The 22,944-nt window shown below is 39.0% G+C and overlaps 1 protein-coding gene across 2 annotated transcripts in view; it reads right to left on the bottom strand.

Moving 5' to 3' along the window:
- PHF20 (PHD finger protein 20) overlaps positions 1-22,944 on the bottom strand; it is a 145,213-nt gene that overhangs the window by 54,005 nt on the left and 68,264 nt on the right. For both annotated transcript variants that reach the window (XM_040638250.1, XM_040638251.1), the window contains 3 exons: positions 18,190-18,303; positions 17,319-17,507; positions 16,623-16,802 (listed from right to left, as the gene is read on the bottom strand). In XM_040638250.1, coding sequence (XP_040494184.1) covers positions 16,623-16,802; positions 17,319-17,507; positions 18,190-18,303 — 483 coding nt within the window. The remainder of the gene's footprint in view (positions 1-16,622; positions 16,803-17,318; positions 17,508-18,189; positions 18,304-22,944) is intronic.

The following is a 22,944-nucleotide window of genomic DNA, read 5'->3' as shown; positions in this document are numbered from 1 at the left end:
TTGCCCAGATGGCCACAGCTCTCAGGGACCACATGCCATCAACTCCTGACACAAATGACTACCACATCTTCAGCACCTCAGATCTGCTGCTGGATCCTGTTATTTGCCACTTCTCCAGCCAGAGGATAAGGGCCACTTCTCATTGCCTTATGTATGTACCCTCAGCACCACCCCCTAATACAGCTGGTATTCTTGTCAGCAATGACACCACATGATCCCAGTAGTTTAACACTTTTTTGAAATGTATTTCCAATACTATAATGGGTAAAACATTTATCAGGTCTCTAAAGAAATAACTTTATCAGCTCTGAAGCAACAGAAGACAATCAGAGAGAAACATGAATGGATTTAAATATTCACAGCAAATCCAGTCAAATGCATCAAATAAAGAAAAAATGTCCTTAAGTAGAGGAATAGTTAAATAAACTACGGGAAGTCTGCATTATGTAATTTTAATCAGCTATTTAAAAGAATGAAGTAGCTCTGTACTTACTGATACGGACAATCTCAAAATATACTAAGTGAAAACAGTCCATACCATAGTATATGACCTCATGTATGGTTACAGGTGGGGAAAAAAAGATATTACAAAAATACATAGAAAGGGGGATGCCTTGCTGGCTCGATCAGAGGAGCATGCAACTCTTGATCTCAGGGTCATGAGCTCAAGTCCCACATTAGGTGCAGAGATTACTTAAAATAAATAAGTAAATTTTTTTTTAGATGCAGAGAAAAGAAACCACAGAGATAGAAATTAAGATGTTGATAGTGGTTATCTCTGGAGAGGGGCTTGGGCTAGAAATAGTAATAAGAGGAACTTCCACATTTTCTATATACACCCCAGAGAAATAGTAATAAGAGGAACTTCCACATTTTCTATATACACCCCAGGAGCAACAAGCATACCTAGCACCCAGATCTTGGTTTCTAAATACAGTTTTTCACTTAAAAGAAATTCTTGGAGAAACCCAAGGGTTTCTGAATTCCTTGCTGAAAGGATGGGTAAGTACAAGATGAGCTTGGAACATCCTGCTAAACCAGAAAGTAAAGAAGTGCTCACATTTAAAAAAAAAAAAAAAAAAGGCAGAGTGGGGTGGGGGCTGACTGGTTCAGTTGGTGGAGCATGTAATTTTTGATCTCAGGGTTGTGAGTCTGACCTCCATGTTGGGTGCAGGGATTACATAAAAATAAAATCTTTACGGGTGTCTGGGTGGCTCAGCTGGTTAAGCATCTGCCTTCGCTCGGGTCATGATCCTCGGGTCCTTGGATCAAGCCCTGTGTCGGGCTCCCGGCTCAGTGTGGAGTTTGCTTCTACCTCTCCCTCTGCCCACACCCAGCTTATGCTCATGCTGTCTCTCTGTTAAATGAAAAAATAATATCTTTCAAAAATTAAATAAATAAATCTTTTAAAGTAAACAAATAAAATCTTAAAAATATATATATAAAGGAGCACCTGGGTGGCTCAGTCGGTTAAGCTTCTGCCTTCAGTGTAGGTCATGATCCCAGGTCCTGGGATCAAGTCCCACACTGGGCTCCTTGCTTAGCAGGGAGCCTGCTTCTCCCTCTGCCTGCTGCTCCCCCTGCTTGTGCTCTCTCTCTCTGACAGGCTCATAGTGGAGGAGCCTGACGTGGGGCTCGATCCCATAACGCCGGGATCATGCCCTGAGCCGAAGGCAGACGCTTAACCGCTGTGCCACCCAGGCGCCCCAAAGCACTTCTTTATATACATAAAGAAGCGCTCGCAGAATGAAGAAGGTACAGGAACCAGTCTGAAAGGCTCCCCCACTGGCCAAATCTCGGACAATGTGGGTATTTAAATAAATAACCATAGACAGATCGGGCGCCTGGGTGGCTCAGTCAGTTAAGGGTCCAACTCCTGATTTTCGCGAGGTCAGATCTCAGGGTCATGAGATAGAGACCCACATCGGGCTCCATGCTCAGCAGGGTGTCTATTTGAGATTCTCTCTCTCCCTCTGCCCCTCCCCCTGCTCATGCTCTGTATCTCTCTCTCTCTCAAATAATCCTTAAAAAAGAAAAAAATGACAGACACAGATTATAACCCATAGAACAAAGCAAGAATCCACGAACCCATGTAGATACAAAGAGAAGAAAGAAAGAAAGAAAGAAAGAAAGCAAGCTCTTGCTTAAAATAGAATACAAATTAACAAAATACCAAAGAAATTATTTAAAGTTAGAAATCACTATTTGGGGGCACCTGGGTGGCTCAGTTGTTAAGCGTCTGCCTTCGGCTCAGGGTGTGATCCCGGCATTATGGGATCGAGCCCCGCATCAGGCTCCTCCGCTGGGAGCCTGCTTCTTCCTCTCCTACTCCCCCTGCTTGTGTTCCCTCTCTCTGGCTGTCTCTCTCTCTGTCAAATAAATAAATAAAATCTTTAAAAAAAAAAAAAAAAGAAATCACTATTTGTCGGTCATCAGAGTAAAAACTGTTTCAAACAAGAAATACCAGCAGATGCTAAAACAGTAGGTGAATGTTTCATGGAGAAACAAAATATTTACATAGCCTCAAAGTATCCTCTCACAAGTATAATTTATTAATTATAAAGGGAAAAATAGTAGCTTTACAGAACAGATACTACTTTAGCCAAGTGATCAAAGTTAACATACTGATAAATGCGACAAACAGATATCATGTGCCTCCTGATAGAATACACTTCTAAAGAACACGTTGCCTATAGGGTATTTCTACTAAAAGTTAATAACCTAAAACTAATCATGAGGATACATCAGAAAACACCAAACTGAGGGACATCATATCCTTCAGAAATGTCAAGGTCATGAAAGACAAAGAAAGACTGAAAAATTATTTCAGATGAAAGGAGACTAAAGAAACAGATAATGAAATCCAATGTGTCATCCTGGATTGGATCCTGACCAGGAAAAAACGTTTTTCCTACTTTTGCTATAATGGACATTATCAGAAGAACTGAGGAAGTCTGAATAAGGTCCTGATTTTGATAATCATATTATAGTAATGTAAGAGAATGTCCTTGGTTTTAGGAAATATGAATTGAAATATTTATGGGTAAAGTTCTGTAACTTATGCCAAACAATTCATAAATAATACTTTTTTAAAAAGGGAATAGGGTCACCTGGGTGGCTCAGTCAGTTAACTGACTGCCTTTGACTCAGGTCATGTTCCCAGGGTCCTGGGATCCAGCCCAACATCGGGCTCCCTGCTCAGTGGGGAGCCGGCTTCTTTCTCCCTCTCCCTCTGCCTGTTGCTCCCCCTGCTTGTGCTCGTGCGTGCTCTCTCTCAAATAAATAAAATCTTTAAAAAAGAAAAGAAAAGAAAATATCTTAAAAAAAAAAAAGTGGTGGGAGGGCACTTGGATGGCTCAGTAGGTTAAGCGTCCATCTCAGTCTTAGCTCAGATCTTGATCTCAGGGTTGTGAGTTTGCGGTTTGCCCAGCATGGAGCCTATTTAAAAAAATAAATTTTTTTTTTAAAAGAATAATAAAACAAACATGGCAAACCACAAACTAGTGGGAGAATCTGGTTGAAGATATATATGAATTCTTTGTACTACTTTTCCAACTTTTTATAAGTCTGAAATTATTTCAGAGTCTTAAAACTTATTAAAAATATATGCGGAGGAGGGCCTGGCTGGCTTAGAAAGTAGACCATGCAACTCTTGATTATGGCAGCTGTGAGTTTAAGTCCTACACTGGGGGTAGAGTTTATTTAATTAAAAAAAATTTTTTTAATAAATGCAGAAAAAAAATATATGCAAAAAAGCTACTTTAAGGCCACAGAACAGCTAAGTGAGAGGAAAACAACTCTGCCAAGGCTTTCCCCTAGATGTAAACCTCTGCACTCAGTCCTCACAAAAATCACTGAGCGTTTATTCCACAAGATGGCAGAGCTGCCCCAAATGCCAGAGCCATGTTTGGAGCAGCTAACACCGCTCTTTTGCTCTTAGCTAGATGTGTGTTGACTTCCCTGGCTCCCCCTCCTGCCGTCCAAGAGCTTCTTTCACACAGATTTCCTAGATTAGGACTCCATCACAGGTTAGAAATTCCGAGACTGGCACCAGCTCAGGACAGCAATCACTAAGTAGTGACTCACGTGACAGCATCCTGGCATAAAGGGACCCTGCTGGATGTTTCTGATGATGATACCGCCCTCCTTCCTGCTTACTTACATAATACATTCCTGGTAAATGAATCCTCAACAAAACAATCGCTCTCCCAGCCATCTTCCTAGATCATCCTGTACTCACCACTAAGCCCATGTTCCAAAAGAAACACCAGAAACATCATTCCATTTCCAGGTCAACATATCTTCCTCCCTCAAATTAAAGAATTCCAAAGGCACCAACCACCCTGTCTGGAGTACTGACATCACTTGTACCACACACTCCTCTTCAAACCTGGCCACCCTACTAAGCCTCTTACTCATAGTATACACACCGCTTTAACGAGTGCCCTCCAGAGATGTGGGAATTTTGTGTCACATACTATGCAACTTCCCTAGACAGGGACTGTGTTCATGTCTCAATTTATATAGCACCCAGCATCTCATCAGATGGCTTTAGGCACTCAGATGGAAGATGGGAGTCAGAAACCCTGTATCACCAGCCAGTAGGAAGTGTGCAACTATGGTTAAGTCCTTCTTGCCAAATATTAGGCTCTTTGCCTATAAAACAGAATAGTGAAAAATTAGAAATAACTTAAGTATTTTTCAGCAGGGGACAGTAAATAAATTATAGAATACCCATACAATAAATTACATGTAATTGTGAAAGGAGATATGAACTAATATGGAAAAATACCATAAATGAAAATTGCAAGCCACTGAATAATGTAAGAATATGATTCCATTACTTCGTTTTTTTAAAAGTTATACCTGTGTATGTATATTTATATATGTACCAGAACCATGTCTGGAAGGATGGAAGGACATATATCAAATTATACCATGGCTCCTTCCAGAGTGAGGATGCTATCTATATAAGGGAGGACATTTCACATTTATTTTCTTTTACGTGGTTTTAATTTTTCCTGGTATGTATTGGTTTTGAAATTTATGAGGGGGAAAAATTTCAGCAAAATGACTCGATAAAGTAATTTTTTTTTTAAGATTTTATTTTTAAGGAATCTCTACACCCAACATGGGGCTCGAACTTACAACCCTGAGACCAAGACTCGCATGCTCTACCAACCGAGCCAGCCAAGTACCCCTATTATTTTACAGGGGGTCCGAGTAGAGGTCCGAGTTGACTTTTTCAGAGTCATAAAAATTCATCAAGAACTAATACTCATTGAGGCGCCTGGCTGGCTTGTTGGCTGGGTGGCCGACCCTTGATTTTGGCTTGGGTCGTGATCTTAGGGTCCTAGGATAGAGCCCCGCTCTATCTATCCATGGGCTTCACGCTCGGCAGGAAGTCTGCTTCAGCATTCTCTCTCTCCCTCTGCTCCTCCCCTCCCCCCTCCGCCAGTTGGTCTCTAAAATAAATAAATCTTAAAAAAAAAAAAGAACTAATACTCAAAAAGAATTACTATACCTTAGTGTTCAGATTGTAAGAAATCACATTTTATTTTAAAAATCAAACACTATGAAAAACCTTTCACTGTTATTTCCTTATTACTCAAAAATAATCATCATACTAAGTCCACACAGTCTGGGACAACCTTAAGTTCCTGCCATGTTATGTCTTTCCATGAAAAAAATTAATGAATAACTGAAGTAATCTAACTTTAAACATCTTAAAAAACATACTAAAATACCTTTTCACATTATTTTTCAAAACAGATTTTTTATTTGATCATACATGTTGATTTTTTTAATACCCATATCCAACAGGAATCTTAGAAAAAAGAATCACTGCATCAAAAAATAGGACTTCAAAAAACTTTTTAAAAGATTTTATTTATTTATTTATTGGACAGAGAGAGAGACAGCCAGCGAGAAAGAGGGAACACAAGCAGGGGTAGTGGGAGAGGAAGAAGCAGGCTCCTCGCGGACGAGCCCGATGCGGGGCTCGATCCCAGGACTCTGGGATCACACCCTGAGCCAAAGGCAGATGCTTAACGACTGAGCCACCCAGGCGCCCCAGGACTTGAAATTTTGTTTTGAAAAAGAGTTGTCAACATTATGGCAGATCTAGAAATATTTAAGCTGGGCAATCAATCAATAATGCAATTAACCATTTATCAACTGGAAGTGTCCTAGACAATCCATTCTTATAAATAAGTGTCTCCCCTGAAGTTGAAGAGATCAATTATTCAACTTTCTGTGTCTTCCTAACCTTTTCCAGCTTTCCTTTCTCCCCCTCAAAGTTTTGGTACATAAGAAATGCTCAAGTAATTGACTTGAATTACCGGAAGTAACTGAATGAATGACCCAATTAATTAAATATTCCCCACTACTTAACTGATGAAACAAGTCTTCCAATGGATCTATTTGCTCTGGTCAGGTATAAAACATATTCAATAAAAGTGTGCCAAATGTAAGCCCAAAGGTAAGAGCACACCTGCTGTGTCTGCAGGATAGCAAGGAGGCCATGTGGCTGGAGTAGAGTCAGCAGCAAGGAGACAGTGAGGAAGGGTAACAAGTGGCCAGAAGAAGGAGGGCCACTGCAGGCCAGTGTATGGGCCTGTAACATGCATGAACAAATACCAACAGTTCTGGGCAGTGGGAGACATGAATGTTGGTTTTATTATTCTTTTTTTTTTTTTTTTAAGATTTTATTTATTTATTTATTTATTTGACAGAGAGAGAGAGAGAGAGAGACAGCCAGCAAGAGAAGGAACACAAGCATGGGGAGTGGGAGAGGAAGAAGCAGGCTTCCAGCAGAGCATGAGCCCGATGTGGGGCTCAATCCCAGGACCCTGGGATCACACCCTGAACTGAAGGCAGATGCCCAATGACTGAGCCACCCCATGGTTTTATTATTCTTAATAATAATTTCTGGATTTCCTTTCAAATTTATCAACATAAAAAGGCAAGTTACCAAAACGAGTATACTGAATGTAGAGAAGATCACTTCCATAAACAAGGTAAAAGGCACCAACAAAATCCTTGGTGAAGTTTCAATAAGGTCCTGGTTTTGATAATGATATTATAGTACTATAATGTAAGAAATATACACCGAAGTATTTAGAAGTCTGAAATTTATTTTCAAACAATTCAGAAAAAATACTTTGAAATACCTTAAGGCCAAAAAATAATAACTAAGTAGGAGGAAAGCTACCTTACCAACAGAGAGATCCAGGTGAACACGTCAGGGCTATCCCCCCTATTGAGAACGAAGCATTGTCAGTAGTTCCATCAACTCTTCAAAGCAACTGACCTTAGTTTGGCAGCAACTGATCTGCTCAGCCTTAACCCAGTTCAGAAAGCCTGCAATTAAGTCAGAAAGCACACCTAACAGTCTCAGAAAAGACTCTATGATGATGCTGTTGACGTTGCTCTGCTTCCATCTCCAAATGCCTAATTGCTACTCATCCTTCAAGGCCCTGTGAAAGTACCACCTTCTTCCACCCCTGCCCCCAAACCACCAACCTAAATATCACCTCTCTCCCAGAGTCAGATCCAAATAGCATTTAATGAACACTAAAACCAAGAGTGTCCCATTCATCATTGTATACTCAACAGTTAGCAGAGGTCCTGGGCATATAGTAAGGGCTCAACAAGTTGAGTCCTGAGTTCAACTTTCACGTGGCAAGCACACATTATTACTGTCAGTATTCTCTCCCATAGTTTTAAGTATTTATATTACAGGCAACGGCAGTCTTATCAGTTCCCCTAGACAGAAAAACCTAGAGCACTGATCAGATGTCTCATTCATTATTCTAACTCTAGAACAATGAATTCTCAAGCAGTTCTCCACCAGTACATGCCTGATGGCAAACCATAGACACTTACAACTTTCCAAACTACAATGGCCATAACCCTATGACTTTCTACTCATGACAACAGAGAACACAGCACATGAAAGCTAAACTACTGTAGGCATTACACGAAAATGGACCTGATTAATTTTAAAATAAATCATTTGCAAAAACAATTATAGACATTACTCTAAAACATACCGGGTTAACTTACAAGTAAATCATTTGTAAACATTCAGTATTTTAGTGACAAATAATTTCCTACTCATTTTATAACTGACAACATATCAAGACTCCATGGGTTAGAATCATTGATCTAAACCACAGAGCAATGTGTCTCATTTCTAACAGGTACATAGATTAAAAGAAAAAAAAAAAAAAAGCTGAATAAGCCTGTACTTCTATTGGGTCTTCTCCCTTATTTATTTTGTGGTTCATATAGAATATTGACAAATTAGAGAGCTTAGAATAGTCTGGCACTTAGATGGCACTAAATAGTTGTTGACTAAAACAAATGAATGGACCACAGCCCCTTTCCAAAAAGCTCTGGTAACCTGTGAATGACCAAATAGGTTGGGCCCAGATTTAGAGAATAATCTGAGATCTCTGAACTTCTAAGGGCACCTACACTAACAATTTTATTTTAAAACATAAACAAATGCCTACCCAAGTAGAAGAATTTCAACAGTATTCTCCTCTGGCTTCTACGTCATCAAAGCAAATAGCCCAGAGCACTTACTCTTCCTAGCTCAAACTCAAGGTAATCTGACCTCTATCGTTGCTATAACCTTTCTTAGAAAAACGGGCAAGTACTTCAGTTAGTTGCAGTGGTTTCTAAATTCCCCAGAAAATCCTCTGTGTAACCCGAAGAAGCAAAAAAAGACGTGAACTCTTACCACCATCCTTTCCCAAAGCTCATCTGTCCTGCCCTCACTTTACCTTATTTCCATCCTTTCCACAAACCAGAGACACAGCTAAACTAACTGACAGGACAGAAACCGTATGTGTGTGTGTGTTTTGGAAAGAGCTTAAAACCCCACCGAATATGTAAACTTTAAAACAGGCACTGGAGGGGGTGCCTGAATGGCTCAGTTGGTTAAGCGTCTGCCTTCAGCTCAGGGAATGATCTCAGGGTCCTAGGATTGAGCCCCACATGAGGCTCTGTGCTCCGTGGGGAGTCTGCTTCTCCCCCCCCCACTCCTTGCTCATGCTCCCTCGCTCGCTCTCTCTCAAATGAATGAATTTTTAAAAATATTTAAATAAGTAAAGAAACAAATACTAAAACAGGCACTGTATTTAGCCTCTAGTCTACTTAGCCTCTAGCTTAGTCTCTTCACTCCTCTCATCTGCACAGCATATTTCCCGGTGATGTAGGAACAATTTATTACCAATTTCAAGTGATATCTAACATAACACCACACTCAAGACAATATAATTTAAGAGCTTAGTCTTCTGAATTATAAGGAACATGGCTGTCATCTAGAGCTCTCCACACCAAAACAGACAACCAAGTTCTGAGATTAAATTTCCACCTCATTTGAACAAGTTCCTTTCTCCCACATGACAAAAAAGTAGGTTGGGAGGAGAGGAGCACTGCCCCTGACAGAAGGCTCAGCAAGAAAAGGGAAACTGTGTACACCCAAGAAGAGCCCACAAGGCTAAGGCACAACACTAGACCCACCGGGACAAAAGACCAAACTAAAAGCACCACAGAGGAGCCAGGACTGAATATTTGAGTACTTTCAGCTTAGTATTTTCAAAAAGCTGCTCTGCTATACCATTTATGTTAACCACATGGCACGTGGTCAAGACCCCACACCCCAAAAGGGCATCTGGGTGGGTCAATTGGTTAGCATCCGACTCTTGATCTCAGGTTCATGACTTCAAGCCCCACCTTGGGCTCCACTCTGGGCATGGAGCCTACATAAAAAAAATAATAATAAGGGGTGCCTGGGTGGCTCAGTTGGATAAGCATCTGCCTTCAGCTCAGGTCACAATCCCAGGGTCCTGGGATCAAACCCCATGTCGGGCTCTCTGCTCGGCCAGGAGCCTGCTTCTCCCTCTCCCTCTGCCTGCTGCTCCCTCTGCTTGTGCTCTCTCTCTCTGTCAAATAAATAAATAAAATCTTTAAAAATAAATAATAAAAGTATGCAATTCTGACGACAAATACTCATTATAGTGTCAGTCTTTTAAATGGTCCTGTTAAAAATAAAACAATTTAAATGTCATTCACCATTTAACAAAGTAAAATTTTCTATTTATAATTTAAAGTACTCCTAATACTTGGAATTTGCCCTTCTAGAAGAAAAGTAAGTATTTTCAAATCTTATATTCATTGTTAAATATATAAATTAGATTTAGTACAACACAAATGAGGACATAAATGTACAGATTTGGTGACAGCTAAAATTAAAGTCACAAGTATGTAGTGTCAAAATACAGAATCATCAATATTCAATTGACTACCTTCTCTCCAATGAAATAACATAACAGGAATTGTGCTACACACACCTTTGCTTATGTTGTCCCCTCTGCTGGAATACCCTGACGCCATCTATCACTCATGGGACAGTACTATCCATCCATCAAGATTCAGCTTAAAAATTATTGAACACTTGGGGCACCTGGGTGGCACAGCGGTTAAAGCGTCTGCCTTCGGCTCAGGGCGTGATCCCGGCGTTATGGGATCAAGCCCCACATCAGGCTCCTCTGCTATGAGCCTGTTTCTTCCTCTCCCACTCCCCCTGCTTGTGTTCCCTCTCTCGCTGGCTGTCTCTATCTCTGTCAAATAAATAAATAAAATCTTTAAAAAAAAAAATTATTGAACACTACATCTGAAACTAATGATGTACTATGTGTTGGCTAACTGAATTTAAATTAAAAAAAAAAAAAAAAAGATTCAGGGCGCCTGGGTGGCTCAGTGGTTAGATGTCTGCCTTCAGCTCAGGTCATGATCCCAGCGTTCTGGGGTCAAGCCCCACATTGGGCTCCCTGCTCAGCGGGAAGCCTGCTTCTCCCTCTCCCACTCCCCCTGCTTGTGTCCCTCTCTCACTGCCTCTCTCTCTGTCAAATAAGTAAATAAAATATTAAAAAAAAAAAAAAAAAGATTCAGCTTAAATGGCATGTCTCCTAAGTTAGGATGGTCTTCAGGCAGCCACTAAGTCTTACTTGTATCAGTGATACTACTTGTTTTAGCACAGCGCCTGGTACTTAGCAGGTTCATAGGGTGTTCCAACTGAGCAAAAGAAGATATGCAATCGAAGGTTGGTAGCAAAATCTCTTCTCACCTTTCCTGCCCTAGCTGCAGGAAGACAATTTCATTTAATCTTTACTATTTCCCCAAGTCTCTCACTAAAAGAACTTCTCAGAATATTCTTCTCCAGGGAACAATGGGCAACCCACAATCTCCTCAAGCTTCATTCTTCCTCTGAGCTCATACGTACATAATAACTTTTATTTTGAGAATAACAGAGCCCATACTCCCCACACACTGGAAAGGGAGAAGGTTACATGTCACCCATATCTACCAAAGGAACACTTCCCAGGTCTAGAACCATGTCCTCAATAGAATCTCATGAGAATTGATTCCACAGCTCATTTCTGGCTAAATTTTCCAAAACACTACGTCTTCCCCTTGTTAGGTCTGCCGTAGTCCAGAAGAAGGCTATCCTGTGAGACCTTAGGCCATCACAGTCATCTAGGAAATGCCAGAATTTACCTACACTTAATTCCCTTCTCCCTTACTCTACCCCTTTCAATTTATAATAAGTCAAACTTTGCAAAATAAAGAAATTTTTAAAGATGAATGTTGATCAAGAACTTTGGGGTATGAGCTATCAGTGGGAAACACTTAGAATTTTATGAAAAATTTTAAAGTGTGGCTTATATAATAATTAATGTGATTTTTTTAAATATGGTAAAATACATATGTAATAATATTGACTATGCATATTATGATCATAACTATATTTTCTAAATACTGAAAGAAAATAAAATTCTTAATTTCGGTATTATAAATGACAATAAATAAAAGTAAAAGACAAGAGAAAATAAAGTACAACGTATATAAGACAAAGGATCAGTATCCATAATGTACAAAGAAAACCTGACAAATCAATAATAAAAACAACCCAACAGGAAGTGAGCAAAGAAAATTCACAGAAAAATAGATAAAAATCTTCAATAAACACATGAAAAACTGTTCAATCTCATTAAAAAAAAAATGGACCTTAAAAAATGAAGTCTTGTTTACAATGTGAACACAAACTTGAGAAAATTTAAAAGATGAATAATATCCACAGACGGCAAGGATGTAAGAGAAAATGTACTCTACCATACTCTTGGTCAAAATATTAAGTGGAATGGTCATTTTGGAGGGTAATTTGTTAACGCAATTTAAAATGTGCATTCCCTTGAACCCAGCAATTATACTCAAAGAAAGTTATTCCAAAGGACTATTTACCGACTGTTCAAAAATATATGTTCAAGGAATACCAATGCAACATTGTTTGAAACACTGACTGCTCAGAAACACTCTAAATGTCCATCAAAAGGGAAATGGTTAAATATATGATGGAACATTCTTACAAGACAGTAATATTCAATCATTAAAAAGAATGAAACAAACGTACTGACAAAGATCTCAAGACGACTATAAAAATAAGACAACAATAAGCCTAGAATTAAAACCAATTACATTTAAAAATAATAAAATCTTAATTGCCTCCCTACCTATGTAAACATATAGAAAAAGATCTGTAAAAACAACAAACTAATAAAAGAGGTTTACCCAAGGGAAAAGGAGCAAGATAGAAGACACTTCTTACTTTAACTCCTAATACATCTACATGACATTTTTATGATCAGTATAGTCTGTATTATTTTATAGTGCTTTTTAAAAAGGAAAATAAAAAATAAATACACATATACACAAAAAAGTGGCTTAGATATTCTTCACTGTAAAAGGCAAAGATCAAGATTTATTCATAGTTAGCACCATCTCGGACTGTGAACATTTACCACAAATATAACATTATTGAAATGTTAATCCAAGCAGCTATTAATGCAACAAGCAATCACTACTTAAAAGAAAAAAATCCCTCTGTATAGTCATGAATGTGTACAACCTCCCAGCCTGTCTATTACCATAACGTCTTCTCTTTCAGTCATGTTAGTAAAGCTCATAGTGGAACATCCCTTTTGCATACAACAATTATAAACCAGAAAAAAATATTAAAAAACAAATATGAAAAGGCACTAAAGAGTAACAAAAAGCCTGCAGAAACAGGAGTCGGATATTTGGAATAAGAGAAGGGCATTAGGTAAGTTTCCCATATTTTAAGGCTTTTCACCGAAAGGCAGGCTCCAGTCAGTAACAGTGGGTAGCTAAAACTCAAGTAAGAAACTTTTAGTCTTACTGGTTGAAGAAATAAAAGACAAAGTTCAGTTCAACCACAACAGCTGGAAAGTGAGGGAGAAAGTCCTAAAAAGAGAAAGCTACGAAAGGGTGGCCTCATTTTCTTCATATAATTCTGCCTAAATCTCTGGCTGATCTTTGAATGTACAGTTTCAAGCAGCCCAGTGTAAGCTAAAAGAACCGAGCAGAGGTTTCAGCTGCTGCCCCCTGCAGAGGAAAAAAATTTGGAATTTGAGAGATCAGCATTCTTTGGAGGAACATACTATAATCCAAGCTCTACAACACAGCAGACCCCATGTGCAGGATGCAATACAAAAATTTAGACATGAAGAAAAGGGAAAATGTGATCTTTAGGCAATAGGAAAAAAAACCCTCAATCAATAGAGATTAACTTCAAGATAATCCAGATGTTGAACTTGGCAGACTGGACTTTAAAGCAACTATTAAAACTATGCTCATAATGAATTTACAGTCTCCAAGATCTCAGCAGAGAAGCTAGAGGGAAAAAGGGGAATTCTAGGACTAAAAAACATCAGAAATGGGGTGCCTGGGTGGCTCAGTTGGTTAAGGGTCTGCCTTCGGCTTGGGTCATGATACCAGGGTCCTGGGATAGAACTCCACAGGGCTCCCTGCCCAGTGAGGAGCCTGCTTCTCCCTCTCCTGCTCCTGCTCCCCCTGCTTATGCTCGCCTTCTCTGTGTGTGTGTGTCAAATAAATAAAACCTTTAAAAAAATTTTTTTTAATCTAAGAAAAATTAAATAAATAAATAAATAATAAAAATAAAAAACACCAGAAATGAAAAATGCCCTGGATGGGCTTAACAGTAGATTGGAATCGAGAGAAGAAAGAATTTGGAAATAGAAATATTCAGTCTGAAGGGCGCCTGGGTGGCTCAGCTGTTAAGCGTCTGCCTTCGGCTCAGGTCATGATCCCAGCATCCTGGAATCGAGGCCCGCATCGGGCTCCCTGCTTCTCCCTCTCACACTCTCCTCATTTCTCTTCCCTCTTTCACTGCCTCTCTCTGTCAAATAAATAAATAAAATCTTAAAAGAAAAAAAAAAAGGAAATACTGAATCTGAAAAAGGGGGGAAAGGGGGAAAAAGAAAAGAAAAAAATCACCAAGTCCCAGGGACCTGTGACCCACTATCAAAAGCTCTAACATAATTCTAATGTGAATCACCAAAAAAGGAAGACAGAAACTGAGAGAATTGGACAGAAAAAAATATTCACAGAAATAATGGTTGAAATTTGATTTTAAAAAAATTTTCAAATTCAAGCTCAGTGACTCTCAAACAGGTTAAAAAAATACATCACGGTCAAAATGCTAAAAAGCAACAATAAACAGAAAAATCTTAAAAGCAACCAAGAGGAAAATACATTCATTATACACAGAGAAACAAGGATATGAATGATCACTAACTTCCCTTCAGAAACAGAGGCCAGAGGACCATGAACAACACCTTTACAGTACTTAAAAAGAAAAAAAAAAAAAAAAAAACCGTAAACCCAACATTCTATATCCAGTGGAAATATCCTTCAAGTCTGAAAGTTAAATAGTCATTCAGATAAGCAAAAGCCAAGAGAATTTGTCACCAGAAAACCTGCACTATGAGAAAGACTACAGGAAAATTTTTAGGCTGAAAAGAAATATTCAGGAAGATATGAAGAAGTAGAAATGGTAAATATGTGCATAAATTAGCCTCTTTTGTCTTCTTCGTCTTTATAATACATAGTTATTAAGAGCAAAAATTATAATACTGTATAGTGGATTTTATAGCACATATAAATATATCATGAGACAGGTAGAGCATAAAAGGGGGAAGGATTAACAGACTACACATTTTATATAAACTGGTTCAATATTAAAAGTAAACTCTGAAAACTTTAGGATATATATCATAATCCCTACAGTAACCTCTAAAACAAATGCTAAGAAATACAACTAATAGTTAATAGCTAAATTAAAATGAAATTTGAAAAAAAATTCAATTAACCTAAAAAAACAGGAAAGGTGGAAAAGAACAAAATACAGGATAAATAGGAAACAAAAAGCAAAGTGGTGAATCTAAAAGCAACTGTATCAATAATTACATTTAATGCAAACTACACATTGCACTTAAAACCAAAACCCAACTAGATATATACTATCTATAAAACACACTTTGAATTTAAAGACACAGTTAACGTTGAAAGAAAAGTGATAGCAATAGATACACCATGCATATAGAAAGCAAAGTATCTGTACTAGTAACACATAAAGCAGACTTCAAATCAAAGTCTATTACCAACGATACCATGACATTTCACATTATAAAGGGAAAAATTCACCAAGAAGACATAACAATTATAAATGTATATGCCCCTAATAACAAAACTTCAAAATACATGAAGCGAAACTGACAGAATTCACTGGAGAAACAGACAAATCCACAATCATGGTTAGAGATTTTTAACATCCCTCTCTTGGGAATTGACAGAATTAGACAAAAAAACAAAATCAATGAAGATATAGGTCAGAAAAACACCATCAATCACCTTGACCTTGACCTAATTGACAGATATAGAGCAGATATATAATGGCAGAACATACTTTTTTTTCCCCCAAGTGTATATGGAGCATTCACCAAGACAGAGCATATGCTGGGCCACAAAATAAGTCCCAACACATTTTAAAAGACTGAAATCCTATAAAGTATGCTCTCTGACCACAATGGAATTACATTACAAATCAGTAACAATAAAGTATCTCTAAAAACTCGAATACTTAGAAATGAAACAACACACTTTAAAGTTAACCCATTATCAACAAATGAATCACAATATATCTTGAATGAACAAAACTGAAAATACAACATATCCAAATTTGTAGGATGCAGCTAAAGCAGTGCTTAATGGGAAATTTGTAACTTTAAATGCTAATACTAGAAAAGAAGATCTAAAACTAATGACCTAAGTGGGTTTTGTTTTGTTTTGTTTTTTTTTTTTTGGTTTTGGTTTTTAATGACCTAAGTTTCTAGAAAAATGTAAAGGAAGAAAATAAGATCAGACAAAACAAAAAACAAAAAAAAAGATAAAAAAACAACAGAAATCAATGGCATTTTGAGAAAATTAAGGTAAAACATTGGTTCTTTGAAACCATCAACTAAATTGATAAATCCCTAGCTATACTAATCAAAAGAGAGGAAACACAAATTTGCAATATCAGAAATGAAAAGGATATAGCATTAAAATGATAAGGAAATACTAGTAAGGTGAAAAAAACATCATAGAAAGGTCCATTTTTTAAAAATTCACCATCAAAGCAGAAGCAAAAGTATATATAGAAGATGATTAAGTTAACACTAAATAGGAACCTGCCACAGTAGAAATCTCTTGTAACTCAGCAAGAGGAGAAGCCGGTTCAGTCTTCATACTGTTTTCTCCCATTGACTTGCAGTTCAACTCCAAGCCTGCAGCCCCCAATCCATCACCAAAGGAGTGGCAAGTCAGCGCAGATGAAACCTGGTCAGCTTCCAAAGGAGATTTCAACTGACCTAGAAGAAAAAAAGAAAGCCTAGGGAACATATACATATATATAATCAACCAGAAGTCCCAAAGCAGACTAAGATATCCAGGGACTTTTTAGTCCTCACAGCATACAACAATACATTCACAGGTTCCAGCACACATAGCCAAAGCTCTGAGCACCTCAAAGAAAAAGGTCAATAGGAGACCAAAGTAAATAGAGGATTTTTCTGGAAGTGTTGACAAAAAGGCAGAAGCACTGGAGCGAGATGGCACCAGAAACACAGAGAGAGGGACAGGACTCTTTAAGCACTATACCTCCAACCCAACGTTCAGACATATACAAGTAAAACCAATCACGAACGTGTACAGAAAGTTTGTCTACTGAATCACCAGTGAAGAACAGTATAAGAAACATTGCAACCCATTCAAAAATTTAATTTCAACACCATCTAAAACTTGTGGAGGTAGTATACAATGATTTAGACTGGTTCTCACTAGACAGGCAAGCTGGCCAGACAATTCTAGAACAGACGCTGACTCACCTTCTTCAGATTCCTTGTTACTGGAAGATGTGTTTTGCAAAGGATCCGTGTTAACTGTATCAACCAAATCTGATATAACCAAGTCAGGATCTAGGATGTCATGTGTCCCATTAGTGGACAGCCTGGAGGACCGTCTCCTCGATAAGTCTTTGTCAGTGTTTTCCGAATAGGTTTTTGACTTTTCCTGGGCTATAAACCATTAAGAGAATTATGGTCAAGAACCCGATAAGAAGAAATAACTCTGCTATTACAGATTTCTGGGCTGGTTACCTTTATAAGGGCTTTACAGAGACTCCTAGAATATTAGACCAGTGATAAAAGGAAAGATCTTTTCTTAATTTATAGTTTTCAGTAAAGGCAGTCTCTCTGCCAGGATAGAATCATCCTTACTCATGGTCTGAAAAATCTGTTTTAAGGTCATGCCCCAATCTTGACAACTAAGTTCTATTTTGGGGCTTCCCAACTTAAAAGTTTATGTACTAATTTTCAAAGTCAATAAGGTTTATAAAGCCTTAGGAAAATCACAAATTGTTTTTGGAGCCAAAGTATTTTTTTAAATCAATAAATAGCATTTTTGAAGTCTTACTCAACATATGAAATCCATCCCATCCCAGCCATTAAATTTCCAATGGAAATGTATTTATGGGTATGAAGATGACACCACTGAATCCAACATTAATATAGTTTGTGCTTTGGGATTTATTTTTCTTCAAGCAAAACTCCTTATCCAACCCAAACCATCCAATTAGCTCCTGTGACCAAAAACAGCATTAGAGCTTATATATAGGCAACAGGAAACAACATGGATACAGAGGAGGCTAATCCAATCAACATCAAGTTCTAGCCACACATACACAAACTGGAGACTCACACGAATTTTTGTCAAGCCGGGGACGTTTCAATGGGACTTCATTTCCTTTTGATATTTTCCGCCTTCTCAATTCCAATGTTATTGGTTGCAAAGTTTGAGAGTTTGAATCCACAGCTACAGTGTATATAAAACCACACAAAAGAAGTTATGTCATTTCTTCGTGCCCAATCCTCCTGATTATATAAACACACACACACACACACACACACACACACACACACACACGCATGATAAACAGACCCCCAAAGGTCTAATAAGAAAAGTGTAATGGGTGCAAGGCTACTTCCTTAATACGAGATGCTGACACCCTAGAGACTGACCTCCTTCATCTATTTCTCTCTCTTTTTTTTAAAGATTTATTTAAGTAATCTCTACACCCAATGTGGGACTCAAACTCAAGCCCCAACATCAAGAGTCACATGCTCTACCAACTGAGCCAAACAGGCGCCCCTTCTTTCATCTCTTTTTTTGTTTGTTTGTTTCTCCTATGACCCAGCTCTGCATCCACTTCTCTCCTAAAATCCCCTCTTTGAAACACTAAAGCCCCAGGAACGCCTGGGTGGCTCAGTGGGTTAAGGGTCTGCCTTCGGCTCAGATCACAATCCCAGGGTCCTGGGATCAAGTTCGGCATTGGGCTCCTTGCTCAGCAGGGAGCCTGCTTCTCCCTCTGCCTTCTCCCCCTGGGGCTTGGGCTTGCACATGTGCACACTCTCTCTCACAAATAAATAAAAATAAAATGTTCAAAAACATAAAAAATAAAACACTAAGCCCCAACATGACTTAATTTTTTTTTTTTTAAGATTTTCTTTATTTAGGGGGCGCTTGGGTGGCTCAGTCGTTAAGCGTCTGCCTTCAGCTCAGGGCGTGGTCCCAGCATTCTGGGATCGAGCCCCACATCAGGCTCCTCCGCTGGGAGCCTGCTTCTTCCTCTCCCACTCCCCCTGCTTGTGTTCCCTCTCTCGCTGGCTCTCTCTCTCTCTGTCAAATAAATAAATAAAATCTTTAAAAAATATATATTTTCTTTATTTAGGGGCACCTGGGTACCTCAGCCGGTCAAGCGTCTGCCTTCAGCTCAGGTCAGGCTCAGGTCATGGTCTGAGAGTGCAGTCCTGGGATCCAGACCTGCTTCAGGCTCCCAACTCAGCGGGGACTCTGTTTCTCCCCTCTCCTTATCCTCCCCACCCCCTTTTTAGATTTTATTTATTTGAGATTTTATTTATTTATTTGAGACAGAAACGGAGAGGGGGGAGGAGGGGGGGGGGGGGGGGGGACAGACGGAGGGAAAAGTGAGCCCAATGAGGAGTTCAATCCAGGACCCGAGGATCATAACCTGAGCCAAAGGCAGACACTTAACTGACTGAGCCACTCAGGCACCCCCAACATGACTACTTGAAAATATGAAGGTGCAAGGGCAATTTTTAAAAAGTCATTTTTATCACCATCAAATCTCATCAAAACTTGAATTACCCAATACTCAGAAAATCCACCATTCAAGCTAATTCCTAAGGTGTGTACCTGGGACTACAGCTTGAGTGTTGTCAATCTCTACCTGCTAAATTAGTTAGCTTGGCATTGGTCCTAGTTATGAGGGACCAAAAAGAACGTCAACATTTTTAACCTCTTAAAAACAATTCCAGGAAAATCTCAGGAGACTATGCTGTTTGATAGTCAGTGCTCCAGGCAAGGCTGCTGATCTCAACAAATCCAGCTCTGACATAATTTAGCAGTGCAGACACTAAACCCTTGGATAGTATTCACTCTTTATTTTTAAACCCAACATTTAAGAAGCTCTCCCCAATCATGAAAGATGAGAATCCAAAAAAAAGGCAGGAAACAAAAGAAATGAAACTAGGACGCTTGGGGGGGGGGGGCCTGAAAGGAGAGAGAGGGAGAAAGGGGGAAGGAGTTGGGGGGGTGGCCCACAGAGGGTCGGGGGTTTGGGGAATGGGGAAGAAGACTCACTGAAGACCAGTAGCTTCAGATCGGCCATATCGAAAGGCCCAACAAGAGACAGAGCTGAGAGCTCTGAGGAGGCAAACCAAATGAGTATGCTGAGCTCCTCGGCTATGTTCAATCTTCCCAATGTGCCAACATTATTTTGTTCCAAGTGGTGAGAACTTGGAAATCATACACATTCCAAATTAAACACAAATACAAACAACCCTCCCTAAATAGCTCAGATCCTGTTCCAATCAAGTCTGTAAACTTAGGGAGCTCAACACTCCACTGGGTCAATGAACTTTTTCCAAGCAATTTTTAAAGGAGATTTTAACTACACAGAAGATATTTGGTAAGCATTCTTCACTTTGATACCACGTACAAACCAGGGCTGACGACACAGAACCTTAGTGTTTCCCAAATTCTTTTTATGGTTAAGAATCATGGGGGAAGGGGCACCTGGGTGGCACAGCGGTTAAGCGTCTGCCTTCGGCTCAGGGCGTGATCCCGGCGTTATGGGATTGAGCCTCATATCAGGCTCCTCCGCTATAAGCCTGCTTCTTCCTCTCCCACTTCCCCTGCTTGTGTTCCCTCTCTCGCTGGCTGTCTCTATCTCTGTTGAATAAATAAATAAAATCTTTAAAAAAAAAAAAAAAAAAAGAATCATGGGGGAAGGCTGTTAACAATTCCAGAGATTCTGACTGGGGAGAAATGGCTCGGGCAAACTTGGAAAACACCATTCTCTATTAAATCGATCCTATCTGGTATGAAATCTAACACTTACAAAATGAAAGCAATAAACTGAATGCCTCCCCACCTTTTTTCATCTGAGTGAAGTCACGTGGCTTCATGGGGGCAGTTGAGTTGAGTACAAAGTTGAGTACAACTACCCCAGTACATACTTTCGGGAGGGTACGAGCCAGAGCACGAACAGCTAAAGGGGAATCCATCAGAGCACTCAATTCCCACATACAGGCTTTCCTAAGCTGAGATGAAGACACATCAGACTTCTACCAGTTCTCATTTTCCACCTCTCCTTGCATAAGTGCCCTTCCTCCACTTACATAAAAAGGCCTGCCTAACACTCATCCTCCATCTTAACACGGTACACTGCCCAGAGGTTTAAAACCTCCAGACCTTCTTAACTGGAGTTCCTCAGCTGAACACAGAATGCAGAGGTAAGTTTCTCAATTCTCCCAAGTGTGGTTTACAACTAGTACCATACTCAATGCATGGAAGAGAAGTCAATTCACTATGGATGCCTTGGGCAGTTGGGGTTTAATTCTTTCCCAGAACCCTGTAGAGAAAGCCAGTGAATTTAGGCCACTGCTTTCAGACAGAAATATCACGAGAGCCACAAATGCAAGCCATATGTATAATTTTCAATTTTTTAGTTTAAAAAAAAAGTAAATTTAATTTTAAGAATATATTTTAACCCCAATACATCCAAAAACATCACTCTGACATGTAATCAACATAAAAAATTGAGATATTTTGCCAGTTTTTTTGTACCTAGTATTTGAATTCCAGAGTATATTTTACATTCACAGCATATCTCAATTCAGACCACCCACATTTCTAGTACTCAACAGCCACATGTGGCTAGTGTCTACCATACTGGACAGGGCAGGTCTAGGCCATAATTAGGCCTAGGGACAATTCCACCATGCTCAGCTTTTGAGCACAAAACTCAGTTACAACCACTAAAGGAGGAGATGGCTTAATTCATTTGGGAAGAAATCAATCTATATCTAATTTCCTATCTTAAAGTTAGAACTCAGATGTGAGAAGGCTGTCTACTGGGAATGAATACTAATATTTATTTGAAGTAAATTAAGGCAGACGTTTTTCCCACAGAAATTAAGTCTGATGTATCTGCCTGGGTTGACAGGACTCACTTTGCATTCCACATCATGCAGGACCAATGAATGAGCTAACTCTGTATATTTAAAATACAAAATATTTTAAATATATCATTTGCAGCTATTTAATCTTGTGAGAAAAAATAGCTATCACTCTAAAATGTACTAAAGGATTCAGTCTTTCAATATTCGTGTGGGAAATATGTAAGCAAGAATATGTGAAGACTACTGCCAAACTCCTAGCCAGCATTCAGACTAGAGATCCTAAGCGTTCTTCACGCCACTGAACTGATCTCAAGAAGGAATGTTTGATCTAGGAAGAAACTCAGGATGTGTTTTATTCTTGGATATTCCTGAAGAATTCCAAATTTCAACTTTTTAAAATAACTTATACATTCTTCCCTAAATCTGTACCCTTTAACTTTAACTCTTACCAATTAGCCATCTCAGTTTTTCACTTAGACTGTGAAAATGTCCAACCCAGAATCACTCTCCAGAGGGCTCAACTTCAAAATGCACCCATGCCTTCCTAGGTCCAGTGTTCTTTGATCCAGGCTCTGTCAGACACCCACATCTAATTACTTCTTTCCTCTTTCATGTCTCTCAGGAAAACTATTATTTCCTAATCCCAAGTTCTATTAAGCTTACTTAAACTGAGATCATTTGAATAGGCACAGGCAAAAGGCCTTAGCTTATTAGGTTTTACCATATAAGCTGAAGCATCTAGTGGACAGTTATGTACCACCCCAGAAGCTTAGTCAAGGACATGTTTTGCAACTTACATTCATCTGGATACATGCCTCCCTTAAAATTCAGCTCCACAAACATAACTTATTTTCAGATCACAGGATGATTCAAAGTCAGTCACAAAAATGAAAAACTGAAGTATGGAAGTGATAAAGAACCACCAAGAGCCACAGAAGAACACTCTGGCATTGCCCAATGCAGACCCCAC

This window comes from Ursus maritimus, unplaced genomic scaffold (assembly GCF_017311325.1).
Source record: "Ursus maritimus isolate PB19 unplaced genomic scaffold, ASM1731132v1 scaffold_22, whole genome shotgun sequence".
NCBI lineage: Eukaryota > Metazoa > Chordata > Mammalia > Carnivora > Ursidae > Ursus > Ursus maritimus.
This window is presented reverse-complemented; position numbering and strand designations above follow the sequence as displayed.